Source organism: Orycteropus afer, unplaced genomic scaffold (genome assembly GCF_000298275.1).
Source record: "Orycteropus afer afer isolate SDZICR_OR568_19922 unplaced genomic scaffold, OryAfe1.0 scaffold00017, whole genome shotgun sequence".
In the NCBI taxonomy this organism is placed as follows: Eukaryota; Metazoa; Chordata; class Mammalia; order Tubulidentata; family Orycteropodidae; genus Orycteropus; species Orycteropus afer.
Window position 1 is genome coordinate 6140576 of NW_006921604.1, and position 25687 is coordinate 6166262.

Here is a 25687-nt window from a genome sequence, read left to right on the forward strand (position 1 = left end):
TGTGGAACAAAACTCAAAATCATTTGGAGAGAAAAAAAGAGGGGACCAGGTTTGCTGGTCCGATAGAGCCTGGTGGAACCACTGAGACTATAGCCCCTAGCTTCCCTTCAGATCTGGAATTAAACCCACACCTGTGGTTTCCAGCCAAACAAAAGACAGGCATATGAGCTGAACATCAAGTAGATACACCCCTTGGAGAGAACAATCATGGGAGAAAGAAGGGCTGTTTATGCACAGGGAGACAGCTCAGGGGACAGGAGTGCATGGAGGATGGACACAGGGAAGAGGTAACTATGGGGAGGAAGTGGGAGGGGAGCTGTTGCATTGTGGTAAACTGTGGTCAATGTCATGGAACAAAATATATGTAAACTGCTGTATGGAAAGTGAATTTGCTCTGTAAACTTTCACCCACACCACAATAAAAAAAAGAATAAATAATAGTAATAATAAAGATGTGTATGTTTTCCAGGAATAATAAAAAAGGAGCACCTAAATGGGCTGCTCCTCAAAGGGAACCCTATGCTTTTACCCTGACATATACTGGGGCTCAGTGTGTTGGCTGAATGTATGAATAAATGAAGAGAATGTGTAACCATCGAGGCCTGGTACTGACCCTGAAGAGTTTTTCTACAGGTCACACACACAACTCTTTCCACTTACAAGCCTTTCCCAGGAAGTATTCCCTGTGGTTTAAAACAGCAAGTGCAATTTCTTCTGTAAGGCCCAGTCCTAAGGAGGTACATTTCTTCCTGCACAGTGGCTAGCACTCAGAAGCAGCTCGCTCTCTACAATTAACCAGAGAGTGCAGAGAGACGAGCTCAGGGTTTGAAGTTGAGGAGTTGGGTGGGAGTCATCTGCTATTCCTAACTGTAGGACCAAGGCTGTGGACTCCAAGGTTGTCAGGATTAGTGGGATCATGTAGATGACAGTACCTTGCATGGATAAGGCACACCCATGTCCTTTCTCTCTATTAACTACAAGCCTCATCAATTTCTCCTGCTGTTTATGAGGGAGGGAATAAACCAAATGCGGAAAAACGGTGATAGAAAAATGACAGGGAGCCATTAGCATTTCCATTCTTATTTTAGTTTGTTTGTTTTTTAATTATTTTCTAGAAAAAAAAATCACAACCAGGGGAATTTATATGACAAACTATCAGTGTCAGGATGGCAGGGAGAAAGAGAAAGGCCAGAGGCATGGGATGCTAATAAAAAGTGGGTTCCAAATCACATGGAAAAGCCCACAGGGTCACATCCAAGTCCTCTTAGGATGACCAGTCATTCTGGCATGCATGTTCAGTGCCCAGTCCCCTGGCCTGCCTGCTCACACACCCATGGTCAGAGAGCTGGCCACACCTCAGAAACCTGCCAACGACAATCTCAGTACTTAACAGAAAGACAAGACTTGATATACAGCTCCTTGGCTTTGTGCTCAGGTATTACAGGGCCTTTCTTGCCTAAGAGAAGAAAGCCTCAGTGTGACAGTCACACTGGGATACTCTCTGGCATCACAGCAGTGAACTCCAGGTTACCACTCACTCATGTGAGGATATGGTCTGCTATCAATCTGGCTGAAGACGGACGGAGGCATTGGAATTACATGACGGTCCCTTGCCAGCTACAGCCCAACAGCAGTGTCCATTCTCTAGTCTCACTGTCTCACGGCCTCAGGAGTGCAGAGATTGGGCTCCGTCTCCTCTTCAGCTCAGCACTGGGCACTGATTCCAAAGAAGCTAGTAATTTAACAAGGGTAGCTTGGCCATCTGAATCCATACTGAAAGTCTCTTAAGATTCACCCACTTTATGCCCCAGATCTCAGGGCAGAAAGTTCAGACTCAGAGCCATGTGTGGGTCACCAGAGTGACGGCTGGACAAGAAAGAGCCAGTAGCACATGGCAAGAGCAGAATACATTCAAGAAGGGGAGGGGGCATGCAGCAAGTTGTAGCCCCAGGTTACAGCCTGGGGAACGTGCTGAGCCTGAAGCATACAGCCAGGTCTTCTAGTCTGCCCGGGTGGTTCTGAAACCTCATGTGATAGGGTCCCATTGGTTGTGACTCCTAAGTGGAGAGTGGTGGTTTCTCCTGTGACGCTGTGGTCCCAGTTCCTGATCTGAGGCCAGGTTACATCTCAGTGCTGCAGTCCTGAGGAGCACCACGCTGGCCAGCCAGCCAGGCCACACAGTCCTCAGCCCCTCAGGGGCAATGGGGCTCTGGATTCCACAGTAAAGCCCCAGGGAGCCACAGTCACCAGGAAGGAAGAGTCAGGGGAATAGGGCTGCATTCTGCTGGGAGAATTTCAAGGAAGAACTGTCATGGGCTTGGAAGGAGCTGAGGCCCAAATTATTGCAGAGCCAAAAGGAATGGGAGCAATTTCTGAAAATGGTAATAGCCTATATTAAAAAGAGAGTACTGTTGCTGCTGCTTGGTTTTGTTTTTTCCTTTTAAAACGACCCCCATTTTAAAAGGTGAAAGGGCTGGAGAGATTTTGTCCCCTTCACTCTGATCCTTGGTAGGCACCCAAAGGCCTCAGTCTTATGCCAGGTTCTGCTCTCCTTGACTGGGCTCCAGCCAAAGCAAGAGCAGGGTCAGAGAGCAACTGCTCTGCTTCCCAACAGCCATTCTTTCTCTTCGTAAAACAACACATGTGACAGGAAGTCCAAAGACTAAAGTGCAGAGAATTCCATAGAATCATGGCCTGGTACTGGGGCACTCCAAGAAGGAATAGGGATGGTCAGCCCAGAACTACAGCTGTGGAAGAAACACTGACCTTTATGAAGTGAGCCTGCAGGGCACAATTCCCTTTCCTTTTGGCCTTGTTGACATTTCTGTCTGGGACTATGCACTGTCAGCAGTCCCCCAAGGAGAATCCCAGTCCCAAAGATGTGGTCCATTAAGGAAGAAAACTTGTATGACCATCCCTGGTTGGTAATGACTAGTGAACGTGAAGGGAGAGGAAGGTGGCAAGTGGGGATACAGTGCATTATATCAGATCAGATCTATGCATCCCACGTTTCAAGAGCAGGGATACATGAAAAACCTAAAGGCAGAGTCTCTCCTGGGGAAGGCTGGGAGATGTTCAGGATACTACCAGTGAGGCCTGTTGGGGGAAAGGAGCTCCTCTGGATGCGAACACAGCTGTAGAGCTGGGGGGAAGGGAGCTGAGGAAGAAACCCCAGTGGCTGGCCTTAGGGTGTGTAGGCCGGGGGAGGCTGGAACTGGTTGATGACCTCATACTCTGCTGGGTATGGCTCATTCTCCTCCATCTCAGAGAGCAGCTCCAGTGCCTGCTCCTCTTCCTCTGTAGGGTAGTGGCGCAGAAGGTTGGCTGCTGTGGCCAGGATTGAGGCTCCACCAGCTCCTGCCACCAGGTAGAAGCCTCCTGAAAACTAGATATTGAGGCTCCACCAGTTCCTGCCACCAGGTAGAAGCCTCCTGAAAACTAGATATTGAGGCTCCACCAGTTCCTGCCACCAGGTAGAAGCTCACGGCAAAGGTGACGTAGACCTGGGAGCCATGGTACTTCTTATGCTGCTGCTGCTGGGCGAGGATGAGTTCAGAAGCCCAGTAAGAAAAGCCAATGACAGTGGCACACTGCAGGACTGGGGGACAAAGAATGGCATGGAAGAGGGTCAGTAGGTACTTGCTCAAGGAACCAACTGTAGCCTCTCTCCCTGAGCCCCCTTCTTAGAATATTTGCCTGGCTCCAGACCCACTAGGGGGAGCACTCTTGGTCATGGAATTCTTAGGCTGGAACTGGGGAAAGATGTTTGATCTCACCTTGGTCAGATTCTCTCTTTATCGGGAATTCACTATTGGGATACTTAGATATTGAGGCTACTGGATGCCATTGGGTACTTGAGAGGAATAGGTAAGGCATACAGTTTGGGAGCTCGAGTTGGCACCACTACTATCAAATAGACATAGCAGGAAAAGCAGGAAGATGGAGGGAAGGAGAAAACCTGATAAGGCTATGCACTCCAGGACACACAGAGAAACACCTCGGCTCCTTCATTGCTGGCTCCAGGACCTACGAGCCCACTTGACCTTGAAATCCAGTTTTTAAAGAGCCATGAATTCTTTGTGGTATTCTAACAATATTACCTCTCTACAGCTGGGCTGAGTGGATTTGTGGTCCTGGCAAGTATGCATGCACTGACTGAAGCAAGCTGCCAACATGCCCAGATGTTCTGTGAAAAGCTAGGGCTGAAATGAGCACCTGGAATGGTGTCTGCTCATAGGAACCCCTGTATTCCCACTTGCAATTCCACATGGCATGCGCTCACCCTATGGCAGTTCTTTCTACGCCGTAAGCAGGCCCCAGGTTACCTGTGAGAATGTGGGCAAAGGCATAGCGACGGGTGATCTTCAGGGCTGGATGCTTGGGCCCAAAGACATCCAGAAGGAATGCAGAGAGACTACACAGGATGCCCAGGAAGCAGAAGGCAGCAATGACTCTCAAAAGCAGCACTGTCTGGGGATTCATGCAGAAATCTGTGGGAGGAGAACCAAATCTTCAGGCCAACAAACTCACGGGTACAGGGGAGTGCTGGCAGAGGCTGTCTTAGCTACTGCTCCCAGCTGGCTTCAGAGAAAGTGGAACAATCTCCCTATCAGCAGCCAGGAACCCTGGGCCACTGCTCCCACATGCCTCAAGTCCTCTTCTCTTTCCAACAAGATTCATTTAGGTATAGGAGTCCCCTGTAGTTGCCATGCTCTTCCAATCCTTTTTAAAGACTCTGACAATTGGACATGCTAACTCACACTGCTAAAGCATGCTTTGGGCTGGTAGGAAACTTCAGAGCTAAGACTTCAGAGCTAAGACAGCAAGAAAGGCTAAAACCCAACCAAGGTCAATTAATGTTGAGTCTCCATTCAGTCACGTGACCATGAATTTTATGCGACAACTTGGCTAGGCTATAATGCCCAGTTCAGGTCAAACCTAAGTCTAGATGTTGCTATGAAATGCTTACATGTGATTAAATCAGCTTTAAGTAAAACACATTACCTTCCATAATGTGGGTTGGCCTTACATAAGAGATAAATATTACTAGTTCTGTTTCTCTAGAGAATTCTAATCAAGACAAGTTACTCATGCATTCTATTTTTGTTCTAAAAAGAAGTTGGAGCAGTTTATGGAAATGTTTAACTATAAGACAGTACCAGATAAATTAGGAGTAATAGTAGACTGCACTTTCACATTTATTTTTGCTACCTCCCTGTACCCTACTAAAACAACAGAATTTTTTTAAAGGCATAAATAAAATTTTAAAGGGGCAAAACAAAATTCTGAGACCTGGAAAAGCAAAGGGACAAGGAAAACTAACTTAACACACTAGATAAAGCTGAAGTGCTAGCCAGCACCAGGAAAAACTAAGAGGCAACTACATTTACACTACACAAGCCCAAAAGGCTCAGAAATTGACAGCAATACAAGTACCTTCTAAGATGAAGCCAATTAGAGGTACCTACTCCACCAAAATGAAGGAGTAAACCAAGGAAAAGGAAGATGTAATAGGAGACCCAATGTGCATGGAGTTCCCAGGGTCATGATGAAGGGAGACCCCAGAACAACAACCATGCACCAGACACAGAAGGAAATCAATGTTTCCTCCTAGTACTTTAATACCATTCTTATTTAAAAAAAAAAAAATTCTACCTAGGGATAGATGGGTAGACAGCTGAATGATCAGGTATGTCTATGCAGGGTGGAGTGTGCCCATGACCATGTATAGGGCTGACAGACGACGTTTCTGCATGTGTATTTATATGTGCTGTGAGAAGGTCCAGGAGCTTTGGTGGTGTAGAGCCTAAGGCATTATTTCACTGCTAACCAGAAGGCTGGTGGTTCGAACCCACCAGCCACTTCTCAGAACAAAGACTGGACAATCTACTTCCATAGAGATACTGCCTTAGAAACCCAAGGAGGGATCGCTATGAGTTGGAATTGACTCAACAGCAGTGAATTTTTTTTGTTTGTTTGTTTTGTTTTGGTGAGAAGATCTGGTGTATAGTAGAGCTGACAAGGGACAAGGTTGTGGTGGCTTCTTGGCCACAGCCAGGTACCCTAAGGGAGTGAGTAGTTGGACCTGTGGCCTTGGGACCATGGTCGCAGGGGACATCAAGCTCAAGTGGCATAACATACTACACAAAAACCCTGTTCTATATCCTGTTTGGTGAGTAGCGACTGGGTTCTTAAAAGCTTGCAAGTGGCCATCGAGATGTAACGATGAGTCTCTCTTCATCCAGAACAAAGAAGAATGAAGAAAACCAAAGATGTATGGAAGCAATTAGTCCAGGGAACTGGTAAACACATGGAAACTGTCTAAGAAACTAGCAGACCATGAGATCCTCAGCCTATATGACCACAGACCAGAAGAACTAGATGGTGCCTGGCTACCACTGTCAACCACTTGGAGGGGGATTGGTGCAGATCTTAGATAGAGTAGAAGAACAATGTAGGATAAAACTCAAAATCATAAAAAACAAAGACCAGGTTTGCTGGCCTGATAGAGCCTGGTGAGACCCCTGAGACTATGGCCCTCAGTTACCCCTCCGTCTAGAACTGAACTTACTCCTGTGGCTTGCAGCCAAACAACAGACAGGCATATAAGCTGAACATTTACATTAGGTAGATACACTCCTTGGAGAGCTCAATCATAGGGAAAAAAAAAGGCTGTGTATCGACAGCTCAGGGGGCAGAAGTGCATGGGAGGGAAGGATACAGGAAAGAGGTAACTACAAAGAGGAAGTGGGAAGAGAGCTGTTACATTGTGGGGAACTGCAGTCAATGTCGTGAAACAAAAATGTGTATGAAATGCTGTATGGAAAATGAATTTGTTCTGTAAACTTTTACCCAAATTACAATAAAAATTTAAAAAAAAAATTCCACCTAGACAAACACTGTCCATCCTTTGATAGCTATGCAAACTGGCATGACTCCCAGAAGTACACAGAGAACATAAAGACTGATCCAAAAAGAAACCAGGCTGTGATGATGCCTTAATAAAGAGTAGGAAATGGGCCTTCACTTCCTCTCTCTCCCTCTTTTATTCCAGTCATTGACAATTTGCAAGGAACTGGCAAGACTCAGACCATGGGCTCTTTTTGCAAATCTTGATCTAAGGCTGAAAGGATGTGGATGATGTTTATGGATCCTAGTGACCACCATATTCACCTGGGGTGCTGGTGCTAAGCATGATCCCAAGTCCCTAGAGAAATCTGAGCTATGGGTCTGAAATAGGGCCTGGGAACCTAAATTTTAACAAACAGCCCAGGTGATTCCCATGCAGGTGGCTCAAGCCCTATATGTAAGATACACTAGTTTGGAACCTCATAGCAAGGTAGACTGATGAAAGAAAGTGCAAGAATCTGGGGAGGGGACACTGGCAATATGGAGTTTGGGGCAGAGGCCCCCAACCTCCCACATTGGAGAACCTGACCAGATATAAAAGAGGCCCTGGGCCTTTGATGCTGAGCACACCTTGCCTCAGGGTCAGACTTCACAAGGCAGATGCTGGCTGGGCCCATACAAGATTCATATACCACAGTCTAGCTTCAGGTGACCCATCAAGCTGCTCTCAGAGCCATCTGTCACGTTCTCTTGTCTGCACACCATCTGTTTTGGGCCCATATATCCAGCCTCGGTGACTGCCTACTGCCAAGCAGCTTGCCTATGCATTAGTTGTGCCAGCAACCATGACCAGCCTTCATTTAAATCCAGCCCTGCATAGCTTGAAAAAGCACTGTGGGCTGGAAGAGCCTAAAAACCCACAGAGCCTCCTTGAAAGAAAAGCTCCTGGAGACAAGGCTGTCTCTTGGTTTTATTTGGAGTACTGTTAAAAAGCTTTCTGAGATAGTTCTTCTTGAGGTCCACGTAGCATAGGGCAGGGGAGACGGGTGCAAATGTTCTTCTTCTAGTGCTTACAAGAATAACTTGCCAGAGGCAGAGCTCTGCAGCAGGCTGTGTTCAGACTCAATCAACATCACTAAGCACACCCCAGGCATTCTGATTGGTATATTAATCATGTTTCTGAAAAATTCACTAAGTTTTAATTTAACAACTAGTTTTAACTGAAAAAGTAATACATAAGCAACCAGTTAGGTTTGGTTTCTGGCTTTAAAGATGCTGGTAATACCCTGTTTCTTAGGTTAGCTGGTAAGCACAAGGATGGTCATTTTATTACGAACATGTGTTATATATACTCCTATGTGTGCTATGGAGTCCCTGGGTGGTGCAACCAGCTACTAACCAAAAGGTTGAGTTTGAATCCACCCAGAAGCACCTCAGAAGAAAGGCCAGATGGTGGTCTTACAAAAGATCACAGCCATTGAAAACTGTGGAACACATTTCTACTGACACACATTGGGTCAACTTGAGTCGAAATTGACTCCTGCAACTGGTTTAGGTTTCTGATATGTGTGGAATGTTTTGCAATACATTGTTTTAAATAATAAGAAAGATGTGCATATGGTAAAAAAAAAAAGAAAAAAAAAAAACTTCAGAGAGAACGTCCCTCCCTTTCTAAATGCCCAACTGCTGCTCCCCAGAGGTAAAACCTGTTAGTAGTTTCTTGTGTACCCCCCAGAAATAGCCTTTGTGTGCAAACAGGTCAGATGCTATCTTATTTAACCCTCACTACCCTCTAGCAGCTTTAACACATAGCCCAGATGAGGGACTTAAGACTCCAAGAGGTTAAATGACTTCCTCCAAGTCACACAGTGCAGAGCTAGGCTTGAAACCCAGGTCAGACTGCCCTGTACTATGCTACTCAGAATTACGAAGTACCACAGTTAGTTGTTTTAAATTTTCCCCAAGGGAAATAATCAAATCCTTAAAAGGTATGTTTCAATGAAGAGTCAAAAGCTAATGAACACTGTCAGAGCTGCAAGCTCAAAGGGAACACCTGAAAGCATGAAATCTCTTCCAGTCAAAAAAGGTTTGGATCAAGAACTAGATAGTGCCCAGCTACCACTGTCAACCACTCAGAAAGGTATCAGTGCAGGAGATCCTGGATTGAGTGGGAGAAAAATGTGAAACAAAACTCAAAATCATAAAAAAGAACAGGCTTGAGATAGCTCAGGGCCAGAATGCATAAGAAAGAAGGACACAGGGAAGAGGTATAACTACAGGGAGGAAGTAGGAAGAGAGCTGTTACATTGTAGGAAATTGCAGTTAATGTCATGAAACAAAATATGTATGAACTACTGTATGAAAACTGAATTTGCTCTGTAACCTTTCACCCAAATCACAATAAAAATTAAAAAAAAAAAAAGACCAGTGTGGTAGTTATATTTGTGTGTCAATTTGGCTTGCCTGGTTGAGTGGCTGGGCAGCTGGTGGTAGTTATTCCCCATGATGAGACTGGCAATTAAGTCCAAGGTGAGATCTACCACAAGCTGCTAAGTAGCTGCCTTTGGGATGTGTTCTGCTTCCTGTATATAAGGAGAAGCTTTGGGAATGGTCTCTAGCCTATGGCATGTTTGGACCCTGCATTTAGCTGTGTCATTGCTCAACAGCCTGCTATGCTCTGCCGACCTTGGGACTACAATGGACTTAAGTTAATGGCCTGCCGTGTGGTTTGGTAACATCAGGACTGTGCCTTTTTAATTGTCAATCTTGGGGCTTCTCAGCCTCAGCAGCTAGCAGCTGTCTGAGTGAAACACCTCTAGCTTCTGTAGGCCAGGAGCAGGAGGCAAAGCTGGACCCCAAGGGTGAGGGGCTTTCCCCCAGCTCCTAGAGCCTGGCACTTTGAACTTAGACTAAAAGCCTCCAAATTATAAGAATAAACTCCTGTTTGTTAAGGCCATCCCATTTGTGGTATATTCCTGTCAGGGCAGCACTAGGTAACCAGAACAACCAGGCTTACTGGTCTGATAGAGACTGGGGAAACATCAGAGACTATGGCCCCTTGTCACTCTTCAGACCTGGAATTAAACTCACTCCCATTGCTTCCAGACAAACAATATAAGGCATATAAGGTGAACATTTATACCAGGTAGGTATACTCTTCAGAACAATCACTCATAAGAGATCAAAAAGGCAGTATCTGCACAGGAAGATAGCTCAGTGGGCAGGAATGAGTAGGAAAGAAGGACACAGGGAAAAGGTAACTATGGGGAGGAAGTGGGAAGAGAGCTGTTACATTAAGGGACTGCAATCAATGTCATGAAACAAAATATGTGGGAACTGCTGTATGGAAAATGGATTTACTCTGCAAACTTTCATCCAAATTAACAATAAAAAAAAAAAAGGTTTAGGTCATTCAACAGTTAAGTGTTCATACTGGCTGTGTTCTTGTAAGCTTGTGAGCAGCCATCTAAGATGCAACTATTCTCTGCTCCTCCACAGCAAAGAAAACAATCAAAGACATATGGAAACTGTTAGTCCAAGGGATTAATGGACCAAGAGAACCTCAGCCTATATGACCCTGAGACCAGAAGAACTAGATAGGAGGCTACCAATGCCAACCATTCAGAAAGGGATCAAAACTGGAGATCCTGGATAGAGAAAAAAATGTGGAACAAAATTCAAAAACATAAAAAAGATCAGGATTACTAGTGAGACAAAGACTGATGAAACCCCCAAGACTATGGCCCCAGGTTACCCTTCAGGCTTGGAACTGGACTCAGTCCCATGGCTCAACTCTCAGCCAAACACACAGGCCTATGAACTGAAAAACTTACAAGAGAGATGCACTCCTTAGAGAACAGTCAACTGTGGGAGATCAGAAGGGCAACAATTTGCATATGGGGAAAGCTCAGTAGACAGGAATGCATAGGTAAGGACACAAAACTCAAAAACCAAACTCAATTCCATCCACTCAGATCCGACTCACAGTGACCCCTCCTTGGGTTTCTGAGGCAGTATCACTACAGAAGTAGATTGCCCAACCTTCCTTCTGAGGAGGGGCTGGTGGGTTTGAATAGCCAGCTCTATGGTTAGCAGTCAAATGCCTTAGGCGCTACACCACCAGAGCTCATAAGAAGGACACAGGGAAGGGGGAATCACAGGGAGGCAGGGAGAGAAGAGCCGTTCCATTGTGGGGATTGTAACTGGTGTGAAACAAAATGTATATGAACTGCTGAGTGTGAAACAACTCTGCTTTGTAAGACTGCATGCAAATCACAATAAAAAATTTAAAAATAAAAAGTGTAAAGTGCTCATACTGGGAATTACTGGGCCAATACTGCTTGGTATGGGGACATCTGTTGTACTGCAGCCATTGGAGTCCAAGTCTGGGAAGCAGTGTAGAAGTCCAGAATGGCACTAGGCCTCAAACCCTAGACCTGACAAGCTACACATTACCCAGAGCAAGTCACTTAACTTATCGTGGTCTCTGTTCCCTCATCTTCCATCTACCATAGTGAGTGCTAGGAGAGGCAACTGACACCATGCAGTGAAGTAGTCCCCTGTAATGTCACTGCCCACCTACTTCTATGCAGCCGTTAAGAGTGGGCTGCAGCAGTGTCATTTCTAGCATACCTGTCCTTACACCGAGACTTCCTTAGCCACACATGTCTGTCAATGTGGGCCAGAGAAGCCCCCCTAAAGCCAGGCTAAACATCTGCACCACTAGGTGATAACAGTACCTCCTAAGCACAGATATTGGTTAGGATAAACTAAAACCAGGCATGAAGTGTGCTTAGCCCTAGGATGATAATATGGTACACAGGTTTTAGTTAAATGTTTCTTGACACAAGACCCAAACAGATTTTGTTTCAAACGATTTGCCTTTCTCCACTCCAACACTGTGAGTAAACCATCAGGTTGAGTGAGGAAGTCAAATGTAAACTTCCCCTGGAGCGATGCTAGTAGATGCCCCAGGAGTTTGCCCTACATCGCATTATGGGAAGATCTCAGAGCACATAGGAGGGACAGGCCATGTTGCCCCAGACTCACTTAGAACCCAGCTCAGAGCCTCTCCTGCCCTCAGCATCTCAATATCTCTTCCTCTCCTCCCCTCCTAGACAGCAGTATGGCATGGGGGACAACGAACACCTGCTCCCTTGAGGAAATTACTAGAGAGAGGAAAGGAAAAAAAAAAAAAAATCCAAACATTATGTATTTATTATCTTATTTGTGGGAGAGAAATGGTACATGGGACAGGTCTAGGTTTTAAATTCAAACCAGTGGTGTAGTCTGCAACATTCTGGTAACATATAGGAACACATCTTACCCTCCCATTGTGTCCTGGCTGGTTTATTTTGGTAAACAGTGCTTGACCATCCTCTCTAGTCATCAGGGAAGAAGGCAGCTGCTGTTGTAATAGGATCCCAAGGAACTGACTTTGCCCAAGGTCACTGATGAGTCACCACTGGGCAGGATTTGTTTTGAAGGCCAAGCTCTTCCTGTCTACCTGCCCATCACTCTAACCCCTACCTGAACCAAACAGGCTACAGCCAGAAAGGTTAAAGTGGCTTCTGACCAGTTCCCTTCTTCCATCCATCTCATTTCCTCTCCCTCTCTATTTATTGGAGTCCCTGCAAGCTAGAGACAATTTCTGATAAATGCCAAGAATGTCCACATGCCCCAGTGCCTCTCAGCAGTCATTGGTCTCACTTACTTAATCTCTCCCATTGGGACTTTTTTAGGTTCCAGACAGCCTTCTACACAGGACTCCAACATGGCCCTCTAGTGCCTGGATGGGACATCACCACAGTTACCAATGTTCCTAGATAAGCTGCCCCTCATGACAGGTCCTCCTGCACCTGGAAGTACCAGCTGTACCAGTCACTACCCTCAGGTACGTGGGCCCTCCCTGGAAGGCACCTGATCTTCCAGTGGCTAGCTGTCAATTGTGACTCACTTGACTTCAAATCCCAAATTTCCTCATTCTCCAAAGATGCTTCCTGAGGCTGCTGTCTGTGCTGCCCTGTGTTGGCCATACTTGAGAGGCGGAAAGGGATGTGCTCAGAAGGAATGATTACTGTGGCTCCCCACTAGAGGTCTGGGGATATCTACAGACCTGGGCCCAGGGGAACAGAAGAATGCAGGATGGAATCCTTTGAGCTGGCCTGCATTTCAAGACTCTGTGAATGATAACTGGGGGATAAGTGGCTTTGCCTCAGGATGACCAACTTGAGCCCAAACACTGAGATGTTGAGGGACAAAAAGCAGAGTTTTGGCTGAACTTGTGTTAGAAACTCAACTAAAATGAGGAAATAAGCCTTGGGCAGCTCTGACTGAATGAAAAAGAAACTTGGAGCCCTCTTCGAGGCCTAAGGTATGGTGGAAAGAGTTTGGACTTTAGAGTCTGATGCCATTCCTATAAGTTATGTGTCCTTGAGAAAGTTACCTAATCTCCTTGAGCCGGAGTCCTTTGTGAAGTGGGTTGATGACAGCACCTCCTAAGCACAGACTGTTGTTGTTGTTGTTGTGTACCGTCGAGTCACACCTGACTCATAGTGACCCCTCCTTGGGTTTCTGAGGCAGTATCACTACGGAAGTAGGATTGCCCAACCTTCCTTCCGAGTAGTGGCTGGTGGGTTTGAACCGCCAGCCTTCTGGTTAGCAGTCAAGTGCCTTAGCCACTATGCTACCAGAGCACAGGTTAGGATAAACTAAAACCAAGCATGGAGTGTGCTTAGCCCAATGCCTAGCACTCAAGCATGGGGCTAAGAAATGTATGGCACTGCTCCAGAGCCTGCCAGCCCTCCCTACTAGTGTTACCTCATAGGGTCTGTTTTCCCCCTGAAAACATCTATATGCATTATATCTAGGTTCCACAGCCCTTCTTCCTCCTGAGATGGGGTGTATACCAGCATATATGCCAGAAAATATGTTAGGCCCTGAGAGTCTGCACAGATACCATATGACCAAAGGCCCAACCCTCAGAAAAAAAACAAACCCCCTGCTGTCGAGTCTATTCCAACTCATAGTAATCCCATGTTACAGCGTGCAATTGCTCTATAGGATTTTTCTGGCTGTAATTTTTATGGAAGCAGATTTCCAGGCCTTTCTTCTGTGGCACCAGTGAGTGGGTTTGAACTGCCAACCTTTACGTTAGTAGTCAAGTGAAAACCATTCTGTTCTACCCAGGAACCCGTCCAAAGGCCCACTGGGTACCAAAAAAACCAACAGATACAAGAAAAGAGAAAGGAGAAGCAATCAGAGGCCTCCTCACTCCTTACCTTCTTTTGTGATAGCTCTTGTGGCACCACTGCCAACTCTCCCATTAATGAGCATGCAGAGTTTCTAGATAGCAATGACCAAGGGATGGCCAAAGACAGAACCTGTCCACTGGTAAGATTCCTAAACACGTCAGCAACCATAATGTAAAGGTTAAGGCAAAAAGCTCTACAAAAAACCAAAAATTAGCCTGAATAATTCCCTAGAAAGAGTAAATACACATGTGAACAAAGGAGAACCTGCACAAGGAATTTTTATTTTTTAACATGCCACTGACAATGGTACACACCAAAGTGAAATATCCATGAGATTGTTCCTCATGACAGATGAAACAAGACAATGGATCAAAAAACATAAATAAGACAGCACCATTTTGGTTCATACTGGACTCAACCGACGTCAGCTATGCCATCACTAGCTGTGTGGCCTTGGGGAGATTACTTCACAGCTCCCTGAGCCTCTGCAATAAGGATATGAGATCGGATTGCCTCTCCCTCCATCACATGAATTTTATAAGCTCCCCCCCCCCGCCCTAGGGATGATCTGTAAAGGAAGGAACATTGTGAACTTTCTCTTCGTTTGTAGGTAAACCTAAATTCTTGAAACACCATGGGTGGAATCAACTGCAAAAGCCTGAATGAAGCTGTGCTTCAAAGAAAGCAAGTGAAGGGGGATGTACTTCAGAAAAACCATCCAGACTTAACTCAGACTTGATGAGCTTTGTGCAATTAGCTACATTCCAAAGAAAAAGCTTCATGTCACAAAGCCTCCATCATGTGTTTAACTTTGGTCTTAATGAGCCAACTCAGCAAAGGCTACTACCACCATAGTAAAATCTGGAAGCAAACGAGAAGCCCCATCTTATTTACTACAAAATCATCCTAAATCCTCACAAACATAAGAGATTCAAAACAGTAAAAGAACACTCGGAGAAAGACATCACTAGGACACAAGGATAGTGCTTTTCAGCCTAGACCTGCAGAAGAGCATGTGATCCAAGGCAGAGGGGAACTTAGGCCTTTTCAACAAATCCCAGTCTCTGCATCTTTAAAGAAGCAACAGGAAGATAGATATCAGGAGGGGCTAAGTGATACATGGCATGGTAGGTATCTGGTATGTATCTAGGGAGTGACACAGTGAGAAAATATGAAGACCTTCAAGAATGGTTGAAAAGACCTTGAGGATGATGGTCCTGTGCTGTTACTAAGGACTATTTGGGGCACTGACCATTTTTAGCATTACAGCTAGGCAGGGCAGTCAGGTCCTCATATCACACAATCTTTCTCTCATTATGGCGACAGAACTGGGCAGGATGTAGGCCTTGATCTTCCTCTGTATCCAGGAGGGAAAACAGCCCCTTTACCTTTTTCCTCAGCCTACCTTCCCATGAGGCATGATGATGAACAAAGCAACTTTACCTCAGGCAAACTTGTAATGGGTCCAAGAGCCAAATTCCAAGTATTTTAGTGAGGACGGCAATGGAACTGACTACCAGTTACCATAAAACACCACAGACTCCCTTTTTCTCTAATAAAAACCCAATTACTTTAGAACATTAAAGTATCTTTAAAATGTTTGTTGTTTGCCATCGAGTTGGACCCGACTCATAGCGACCCCTCCTTGGGTTTCCGAGGCAGTATCACTATGGAAGTAGATTGCCCAACCTTCCTTCCGAGGAGTGGCTGATGAGTTTGAACAGCCAGTCTTCTGGTTAGCAGTCAAGTGCCTTAGGCACTATGCTACCAGTCTTATTAAAAGCTCTCCATCAATCAGCCTACTGCAAAGAAGACTTTTTGTAACCTACAGGTTCCTTAGAAGGGTACAGCTAATTGGGATGCCTAGCATCCTTATCTCCATATACAGCGCCCTTCCTCTGGCAGAATCCTAAAATAGCAGCACTCCAGATTAGCATAGTGCTTAGCTGAATAACATCAGAATTAATCAAAGGCCGGACCCCAAACAGAGCCACCTGGCGGGCATGAACACCAGACAGGAAAGATCAAGCCGCTTCCTTCAACCAAGTGCCTGTCCCTGATATCTTAGCTCCAGCCCTTACGACATTCTGCCTCCCGCTGAGAAAGCCCGGTAGCCCAGGAGGAAGAGGGCGGGCATGCAGCGCCCTCACCTTTCAGAAGGTCCGGATGCACGTAGCCCAGAACGTCGGAGACCCCCAGCTCCTGGCGGGAACAGGTGCCGCCGTGGATGTGCAGCCAGGCGGGCTCGGCGAGGGCAGTGCACAGTGCCGTGATGGACAGAGCGCCTGGGAGGGCCGAGGCCAGGCTACGCTCTGGCTGCTTGGGCAGAGCGCTGCCTCCTGGGCTCCTCCGCCGGCGCCCGCCGGGCAGCCCTGCGCCTCCGGGGGCGTACATACCCGGGGCCGCCTGCCGCTGCTCCGCAGTCTCTACTAGTTGCCGCCGACCTCCGCGGGGCGCGCAAAGCTTGCCTGTCACGGGGAGAAAAGCAAAGCGCTGGATTCGCGGCAGGTGAGACCGACGCAGGACTGTCAAAGCTGACACTGGAGGATGGGGGGTGGAGCCGCCAGCAGAGCAAAGACTGGAAGGCTGCAGGGATTTGGGGGCGGGGACAGGGGTCCCTGAAATAGGGCTGCCGGGGTGGGGGACGAGGACCGGATGAGGGCCGCGGGCCGGGTGGGGTGTGGACAGACAGAAGAGGAGGGGCTGAGGTACCAATAATCTTGGCTGCTAGGGCTAAGGAGACCTGAACTCGGGTTTTTGGCCAGAGGGTTCTGAGAGGCGGAGGACCTGGCTGGGCCGCAGAGATCAGGGACTAGGAATAGGGAACTGGGGATTCGAGAAATGCGCTCTGGGGTGCGACCTGAGCTCAGAAAGGATCCTCCCCACGCCAACCCCTGTTCCTCACCGGTCAGCAGTCCTCGGGGCCGAGATGGCGCCGCTCCGGCCCGTCACGGGCTCCTCAACTGCCCGGGGCCAAGCAATCCCAGGCCCTAATCCCGCAACACCGGGGCCGACCCGGGGCCGATCCACTTCCGGCTTCTTCCTTCTCCGCCCCCACCTCCTCCAGCTTACCGCCCGGTGCCCCGCACACGTCACACTCCGGGCGAGCCGCCAGCTCCCTGCGCAGGGCCTCACGGGACTGGTAGTTCATGACAGTTTCACGATGCTTTCTGTTAGGGGGGCGAGGACTACAACTTCCAGAAGGAAGCGTGCAGCGACAGGCACTTCAGTTCCCAGCACTACTCGGGCCGTCGGGCGGAAGCGTCTGGACCCTGCGACCCGGGAAGCTTAGGGTTGGTATTGTGGGAACTTGAGAGGTAGGACTTGCTCTTGGCGTGACTGATTCTGCCCACTTCTACCTACCTTCTCCTCACCCGCGCCAGGACGTCATGAAAGATTCGCTGGTGCTGCTGGGCCGTGTCCCGGCGCACCCGGACTCCCGCTGCTGGTACCTGGCCTGGAACCCGGCGGGGACCCTGCTGGCCTCGTGTGGGGGCGACCGTAGAATCCGCATCTGGGGCACAGAGGGTAAGACATGGTATGGCTGTGCGACCCTTTACTCCTGGAGCTCTGCGTGCGCATAGTGTAGGTTCCGGGCCCGGGGAATGTGCAGCCTGCTTGACAGACGCTAAACCTGAGTACGGGCCAGAGGAGAAAAAGGGGAGGCGCCCTTCGAGTTGAGTGTTTCAGGCAAAGGAATCTTCAGTTAGAAGCAAAAACGTGAGTAGACAGTCTGGAACTGTTGACCGAATTCTGAAAGTTGCTGAAACAAGAAAACATGCATAGAAGAATGGTAGCAGGACACCCTAAGAATAATCAGGGTCGCGATGGTGACGTTTATCTTTTATTCAGAGCGCATTTGGAAGCCATTGACAATTTAAATCATGAAGATGAGTTCTCAGCTTTCAGCTTTGTTTTTCAGAAAGATGCGTTCAGGGGAAATAGAGTCAGCTAATGTCTCTAAAATCAAGTTAAATATCCAGGCTTGGTTCCATACTAACCTTCAGCATCATAGGGCATTATTGATAGTGCTTCAGTTCCAGGGCTTGGCCTGTTCTCTGACCTTAGGTGACAGCTGGATCTGCAAGTCTGTCCTTTCTGAAGGCCACCAGCGTACTGTCCGGAAGGTAGCCTGGTCTCCCTGTGGGAATTACCTGGCCTCTGCCAGCTTTGATGCTACTACTTGCATTTGGAAAAAGAACCAGGATGACTTTGAGGTAACAAGGTGGGATGGGACTAGGATTGCTGCCTGTTTGCTCCTCAGGGTACGTGCAAGAACCTGAGCTAACCTGCCAATTGTGCGGTGCCCAGAAGGACCCCAGGGGTCTTTGCTGCTATTGTCTCTCTTCCCTTTTCGTAGTGTGTAACTACTCTTGAGGGCCATGAAAATGAGGTTAAGTCAGTGGCCTGGGCCCCATCTGGCAACCTTCTGGCCACTTGCAGCCGAGATAAAAGTGTATGGGTCTGGGAAGGTGAGTACCGGTCCCTCCAAGTAGAGTTGGAAGCCAGCTGGCAGACATCCCCATTTGTGTCTCTGATAGTTTGGTTCTTGAGTGCTCTGCTTTTTTCTTCCTACAGTTGATGAAGAGGATGAATATGAATGTGTCAGTGTCCTCAACTCCCATACACAAGATGTCAAGCATGTCATTTGGCACCCAAGCCAGGAGGTAGGCATCAGGCAAGGTGTGTCTGGTGGGAAAGAATTCTGGTATCGAGAATTGTCCCCAGCCTCCCTCTACTCTTCAGCCCTATCCTTGCTCTTATAGGCATCTTTACCTGTAACCTACAAACCTTAGTCCCTTTGTAAAAATAGATCCCTGGGGCTGTCCATCCTGGTATTGAAACTGCAGGCACTTCCTTAGCTACAAACAAGTGCTATATTTGCACACACACATACACACACATCCCACCTCCACCCAGCTTTTGGCCTCTGCCAGCTACGACGACACAGTGAAGCTCTACCGGGAGGAAGAGGATGACTGGGTATGCTGTGCCACCCTTGAGGGTCATGAATCCACCGTGTGGAGCTTGGCCTTTGATCCCAGTGGTCAGCGCCTGGCGTCTTGCAGTGACGACCGTACCGTGCGCATCTGGCGCCAGTATCTACCAGGCAACGAGCAAGGTGAGGATCCAGTAGGAGAGCTAATGGAGACTCATCTCTCAAGAAGTTACAGTCTGTTAAGGGGCTAAGACAACATACGTGAATTATAGCAGACTGGGGTAGAAAGTGAGAGGTACCACAAGAGGACTCCAGATAAAGTGATAGGAGAATCAGGGAGTCTTGTGGAAGAGGGCCATTTCATCCAAACTTGGAAAGGATGTGTGGGAATTTAACAGGAGGAGAAGGGGCGAGGAATTCTAGGTGAAAACAGAGACAGCATGAGCTAAGGCACTGGAGGTATGTATGACTTTTGACAGGAATGGTGGTATGTTCAGATAGAGCATAGGGTGTAAAGAGTTTGGGGAGGAATAACATGGGTTGGGCAAGCTGGTGGGTGGCTTTAAAAAGCATACTGATTAGTCAGATTTAGTCTACGGCAGAAGGCTTTTTAATGAACAAGTCCTTTTCAGAATTCTGCTTTAGAAAGACCAGTCTGGTCTCAGTGTGTGAGGCAGATCAGTGAAAATGGGGACAGTGGGATGGAGCCAAGGAATCATAACTGATTGTAGGGGTAAGGGAGGGAGTTAGGATCTCTTCTACAATAAGGCAGTTACTCCCCTGAAGTGTCCAGGATACTGACACATTGTAGGCTCAAGAGAAGTTTGTCCTGCAGGGGTGGCATGCAGTGGCACTGACCCCAGCTGGAAATGTATCTGCACCTTGTCTGGCTTCCACTCCAGGACCATTTATGATGTCGCTTGGTGAGACCTCATCTCCAACTCCCCACCCTTGGATTTTAGAGACATAAAGACCCTGTGCCGCCCTCTGCCCACTTGGGAGTGAATAACATTTGAAAGCAACCACCTTCATTTTTTCACATCAGGCCCAACTATTTTTCATGCTGGGTTTAAGCTGACTGGCTTGGGATTCACAGGCACAAGGAACAGACTTAAAGGCCCAGCTCTCTACCTCTGTTAAGATCCCAGGCTGTGTAAGGTCAGCACCAGCCCTTGGAGTTCACATAGCACCATGCCATCCAGAAATGTTTAGTAGTAATAAATTTTATAGCTTGGTAACATTGACTCTACCCTTATGGTGTCTAGAAAAGCCACACTATTTACCTAAGAGTAGGTCAGAGAGCAATTCTGGCTCTGAGAATCTACCCCTAGGAAATAACCCTAAATAATGATAGGAATTGATGTGTGTCCAAGTTTTTGCATTATCATATAGTTGGAAGTAAGCTATATAGCCAACAAAAGCAGACTTAAATATCATGGTAAAATTCAGTGGCCCATTATATATAACTGCTAAAAAAACCAGTAAAGAATACTTCATGACATAGAAAACTACATATGCCTAGGGAGTTGTTGTTGTTGTTATGTGCCGTCGAGTCGGACCGACTCATAGCGACCCCTCCTTGGGTTTCCGAGGCAGTATCACTACAGAAGTAGGATTGCCCAACCTTCCTTCCGAGGATTGGCTGGTGGGTTTGAACCGCCAGCCTTCTGGTTAGCAGTCAGGTGCCTTAGCCACTATGCTACCAGAGCTCCTATGCCTAGGGAGAAAAGCACAATTCAGAATTGTATGTGGTTTTTTTGGTTATTAGTTTATTGGGGCAAAATTAGAAGGAAGCACTTGAAAACTTAAGGGGTGATGTTTGTGCTATGTATTAGATTAGGGAAGCTCTTTGATAAGAGATTTTTAGGGAGGTCTGAAGTTTGGCAAGAGAACAGCCCCAGGATGGTAAAACAACTCTTTGCTAATTTGCCACCTGCATATCTACTGATGCGCATGTTCCTCCCAGGTGTCAGCTGACAGGGGCCCTCGCTACTGCTTGTGGGGATGATGCCATCCGAGTGTTTGAGGAGAACCCCAGTTCCGACCCACAGCAGCCCACCTTCTCTCTGACAGCCCATTTGCCTCAGGCACATTCCCAGGATGTCAACTGTGTGGCCTGGAACCCCAAGGAGCCAGGACTCCTGGCTTCCTGCAGTGATGATGGAGAGGTGGCCTTCTGGAAGTACCAACGACCTGAAGGGCTCTGAGCCATTTCTACTTGGGATGGAATCGTAGCTCCCCAGAAAATGGTCCCAAATTTTTCCAGCTTCTAAGAGGACCTAGAGGATCATCTTTAGCTTTGATTTAACTTAGCTCTCCTCCATTTGGACTTTGCTAGAAGTGTGGAGTGTAATATACAGATTTTACTCTTTCTTCCTCCTCTGATACGGGCTCTCACTAAAGAGCTAAAGATCAGTACCTTTGTTGTTACACCACAGATTTTGCTTGCTGTAAGGCACAGGAAGAAAATACAGTGTTAAACTTTAGTGGGTGAATATATATGTGGGAGGGTACATGTTTATGTAGGAAATTGTCTGAAATGTTAAGTTTTATATAACAATCCAAGTCCTGAGTCCTATTTTATATTTAAGGGCACTCACAGTTTAAAGAATTCCATGGTGAATCCTTTTTTGAAATAGGGCCTGCTTTCCTAATTTCTTGGTAAAGCTTTGCATGTAAGATAGTCAATATGAAAAAAAAAAAAATTTTTCCTTTTTCTAATGCAGGTTTGTTTAGCCTAAGGAACATCCCTGCTTTTCCTTAGAAACTCATCTACTTTCTGAGCCATCATGCTGTGATGGCAATAGAGGAATGCTGAAAAAATAGAGAACGTGAACCCTAAAAGGGAGTTACTGGCCACAGGACATACATTCTCAATAGGGATGAAAATTGGTTCCTGGTCAGGGCAAATTCTGAAAATACAATGGATTGTGGGCCTCTAAAGGACCTATCTGTAATATATAGGTTTAGTGGGGCAATTAGGAAAAAGATGTATAATAAAATTCCCTATTCTTAGTGGCTGTCGAGTTAATTTCCTACTTAACGCAGTCTCTCAGAAGAGGGTTGAGAAACATTGCCGGAGGCAATCACTTCTTCAGTCTGTCTCCTGACAGTTATTTCCAAACTATAGAACTATAGAACTATCTTCCAAGCCTTCACTTTATTTGTATACTATTAATCATGACTTTATATTTTTCAAGACACCTGGGGGACAACACCTAAAGCAGTAGTCCTCAAAATGTGGTGTGCAGATCCCTGGGAGTCCAGGACTGTTGGTGCCCTGGCATGTATGAAGGCAGTAGCAGGAAACTATCAGGAAACATAGTCTTCACTGCCACACACAGTAAAAATACTGCCAGTCTCACAAAGGACCTTTATTGAACCAATAAACATTTAAAAAACCCTGACCCTTGAGAACACTTCTAGAAAGTGTTAGGATTGAATTGTGTCCCCCCCAAAAGATGCTGAAATCCTAGCTGTGAATGTGGTTTTGTTTGGAAATGGGGCTTTTGAAGATGTTACCCATTAACATGAGGTCATTCTGCAGTAGGGTAGGTTTTAATCCATTCTGAGTGGGGTCCTTATAAAATAGACAAGGATGATGGCCATGTGACCTTGGAGTTTTGCTGTAGCTACAAACCAAGAAAGACCTGGGACTTTCAGAGCTGAGAGAAGAAAGGATTGATCTAGAGTCTCTGGAGAAACTGGCCTGGTTGACACAATGATTTGGATTTGTAGCCTCCAGAACTACGAGACATTAAGTTTCTAATAAGCCAAGCTTGTGGCATTTTGTTACAACAGTCCTGTGACACTAATAGAGGAAGCATGACATAAAACACTTCTGCACACTTAAGTATGGCAGTTGTAATGAGCAAAAGCGATTGAGTTGGAAGGTCAATTAGCTATGTTCTTCATGGCATAGGATTTTTACTCAAAAGAACTAGCAACTATGGTATTTGGACTTGACTATTTGTTTTCCTCAAAAATAACTGAAAAAGCCTTTTATTGAAGCAACAACTGAAAGTACTGCCAATGATAAAAATAAAGCATTCAAGTAAAAATCAGAGGTTTGAAAACCTGTATTGCCACTGAATGCACTTGATAGCTTCCCAGTATTTAAAGACTCTTCTCATGGAATTGGTGGTGATATTAACAAATGTGATTTTTTTTCTTGTATTTTTTATTTTCTTATATTCATATATTCTTATATATGAGATGTGTCAACATTTGGAAGAGATGCATGATTTAGTGAACCAACATTTCCTAAATGATCAGTGCATGTTACAAAATCATTCATGGTAAGAGATTCAGTGTTACAACAATGGATGTTAACAGAACAAAAAGGTTCACTGATCAGGCTTCAGATTCCGTACTGCACCTAATCTTTTAACAAACTACCACGTTTTGAGTCTCTGTAGCATCAAAGCAGGACCTCTCTGGTGGTGTAGTACCTAAGGCATTTGACTGCTAACCAGAGGCTGTCAGTTCAAACCCACCAGCCACTCCTCAGAAGGAAGGTTGGGCAATATACTTCCATAGTGATACTGCATAGGAAACCCAAAGGAGGGGTCGCTATGATTTGGATCCAACTCCACAGCAGTGGTTGTAGTATCAAAGAATATCCACATTACTTGAAAAGACTATGAAAAACTCCCAACTATCTGTGTGAAATCAGATTTTCTTCAATATACCTCAACTCAAACAATATACAATGGATTGACTATAAAAGCACCTGAGTATCCTCTTGTCTTTACTTAAGTTGGAAATTAAAGATACTTGCAGAACGTAAAGTGTTAAATACATGAGGAAGATGGTGGAATAGGCAAACAGACTACAGAGACCCTCTTCAACAAAGAAAAGGGGAACCAATTACCACAGAGAAGATCTTGGAGACCTGAGCTTTGAAGGGAAGGATACAGGGATGGACTAAACTCCAACTAGTAGAAGAATTTGCATGAAAACACCAAAAAAGGAAACATACAGAGCTGCCAGCCTGGGTGCCCTGCCCAACGCAGATTTTTTTTTTTTTTTTTTTTGCTTTTTGTCTGTTTTAAAATTATTTTTCTGTCCTTTTTATTATTATTTTTTATTCTTCCCTTCCTAGGTTCTAGTTTTCCGCTTTTTTTCTCTTCCCTGTTGCTGGTTCCCATTTTTTATTTTCTCATGGGTAACCCTATTCCTTCTTTTTCTTTTTTGCATTTTGCCCATTTTTTTCTTCATTATTCTCCTACTCTACTTTTTTTTCTCCTACTGCTCTCTCCCCAGAGATTGCAGGGTTCCCCCCACCCTTGGTTATTGTTCCTTTGTGATTATATAGGGTTTTTTTTTGTCCACTTGCTTTTACTTTTTTGATGATTATTCAACTGTTATTTTTGTCTAAATGAACGGGAGACAGCAACAGTGCCCATAAGACAACTACACCCACACCTCCTGCAGCTTCACTTACTGAAAGCCATCACTTCTCCACCAACTGACCAACAATAAACCACCACCAAGAAAAGCCTGACTCACCCTTAGCTGCTCTTCACAAACAGTTAACAGAGATCTAAATACAACAACGTCACAATGTCTCACAGACAACAGACCACAGTCCACACGAAGAAGCAAGATAAAGTGGTAGAAACAAGGCAGCAGGACACAGACCTAGAACACAGCATTGGAACTCACTGATAAGGGATTCAAAAGAATTATATTTATGTATCTTCAAAGGATTGAGAGACAGATCAAGGAAAACACTGACAGAATTAAGAAAAACACAGACAAAACCTTAAGAACAATTTCAGAGGAAAATACAAGAACAAAATGACAAAATAAATGAAAAATTAGAAATGATTCAAAATCTACAGATAGAAATCCAGAAGATTAATACTAAATTTTCAGAAAAAGGTAACACATTGAAAAGTCAAAGAAGTAGAATTGATGCGATGGAAGAGAGAATAAATGAGACTGAAGACAAATACCTGAATACTTCTTTGGAAAGGAATCAATCAGAAAAAAGGTTATAACAAAATGAAGTAAGCTTAAGGTTCATGTGCGATACCATCAATCAAAAGGAAAAATCTACGTGTCATTGGAATCCCAGAACAGAAGAGACAAAACCACTGAGAAAATTTTCCAAGATTTGTTGGAACAGACCTAAGTTCCTGATACGATGAAAGATGAGAATATATCCATTCGGGAAGTCCAACGAACCCCAAACAGGATAGACCCAAAAGGAAATCACCAAGACATACCATTATCAAATTCATCAAAACCAAAGACAATCCTGAAAGCAGCACAGGAAAAATGAAGTTACTTACAAAGGACAACCAATAAGAATAAGCTCTGATTTCTCAGCAGAAACCATGCAAGCAAGAAGGCAATAGGACGGTATATATAAAACCCTGAAAGACAAAAATTTCCAACCAAGAATTATATACCCAGCAAAATTGTCCCTCAAATGTAATGGTGAAATCAGGGATTTCCAGATAAGCAGAAACAAAGGGAACTTGTTAAAACCAGACCAACCTTACAAGAGATACTAAAGGGACTCCTCTGAACAAAGAACCAATAATAGCAAACGACAACTGACCATTGACACACAAGATGACATAACCCAGAAACCAACTCAGCTATGGATGTATCCAAAGTAAAATAAGCTTACAAG

The 25687-nt window shown here is 45.7% G+C and overlaps 2 protein-coding genes across 2 annotated transcripts; one reads left to right on the forward strand and one right to left on the reverse strand.

The window, feature by feature from the left end:
- Positions 1-3184: 3184 nt before the first annotated feature.
- Positions 3185-16496, reverse strand: TMEM127 (transmembrane protein 127). Its single transcript, XM_007959433.1, has 4 exons — positions 16253-16496; positions 4326-4490; positions 3482-3598; positions 3185-3375 (listed from the first exon to the last, which is right to left on the reverse strand). The coding sequence occupies exons 1-4, from the start codon at positions 16494-16496 to the stop codon at positions 3185-3187; spliced, it is 717 nt and encodes a 238-aa protein (XP_007957624.1).
- A 995-nt stretch (positions 16497-17491) lies between these two features.
- CIAO1 (cytosolic iron-sulfur assembly component 1) lies at positions 17492-21248 on the forward strand. The gene is made up of 7 exons (XM_007959434.2): positions 17492-17630; positions 18171-18319; positions 18463-18574; positions 18681-18769; positions 19023-19224; positions 19877-19964; positions 21008-21248. Exons 1-7 carry the CDS (start codon positions 17492-17494, stop codon positions 21246-21248), a joined length of 1020 nt encoding a protein of 339 aa, XP_007957625.1.
- The last annotated feature ends 4439 nt before the right edge of the window (positions 21249-25687 follow it).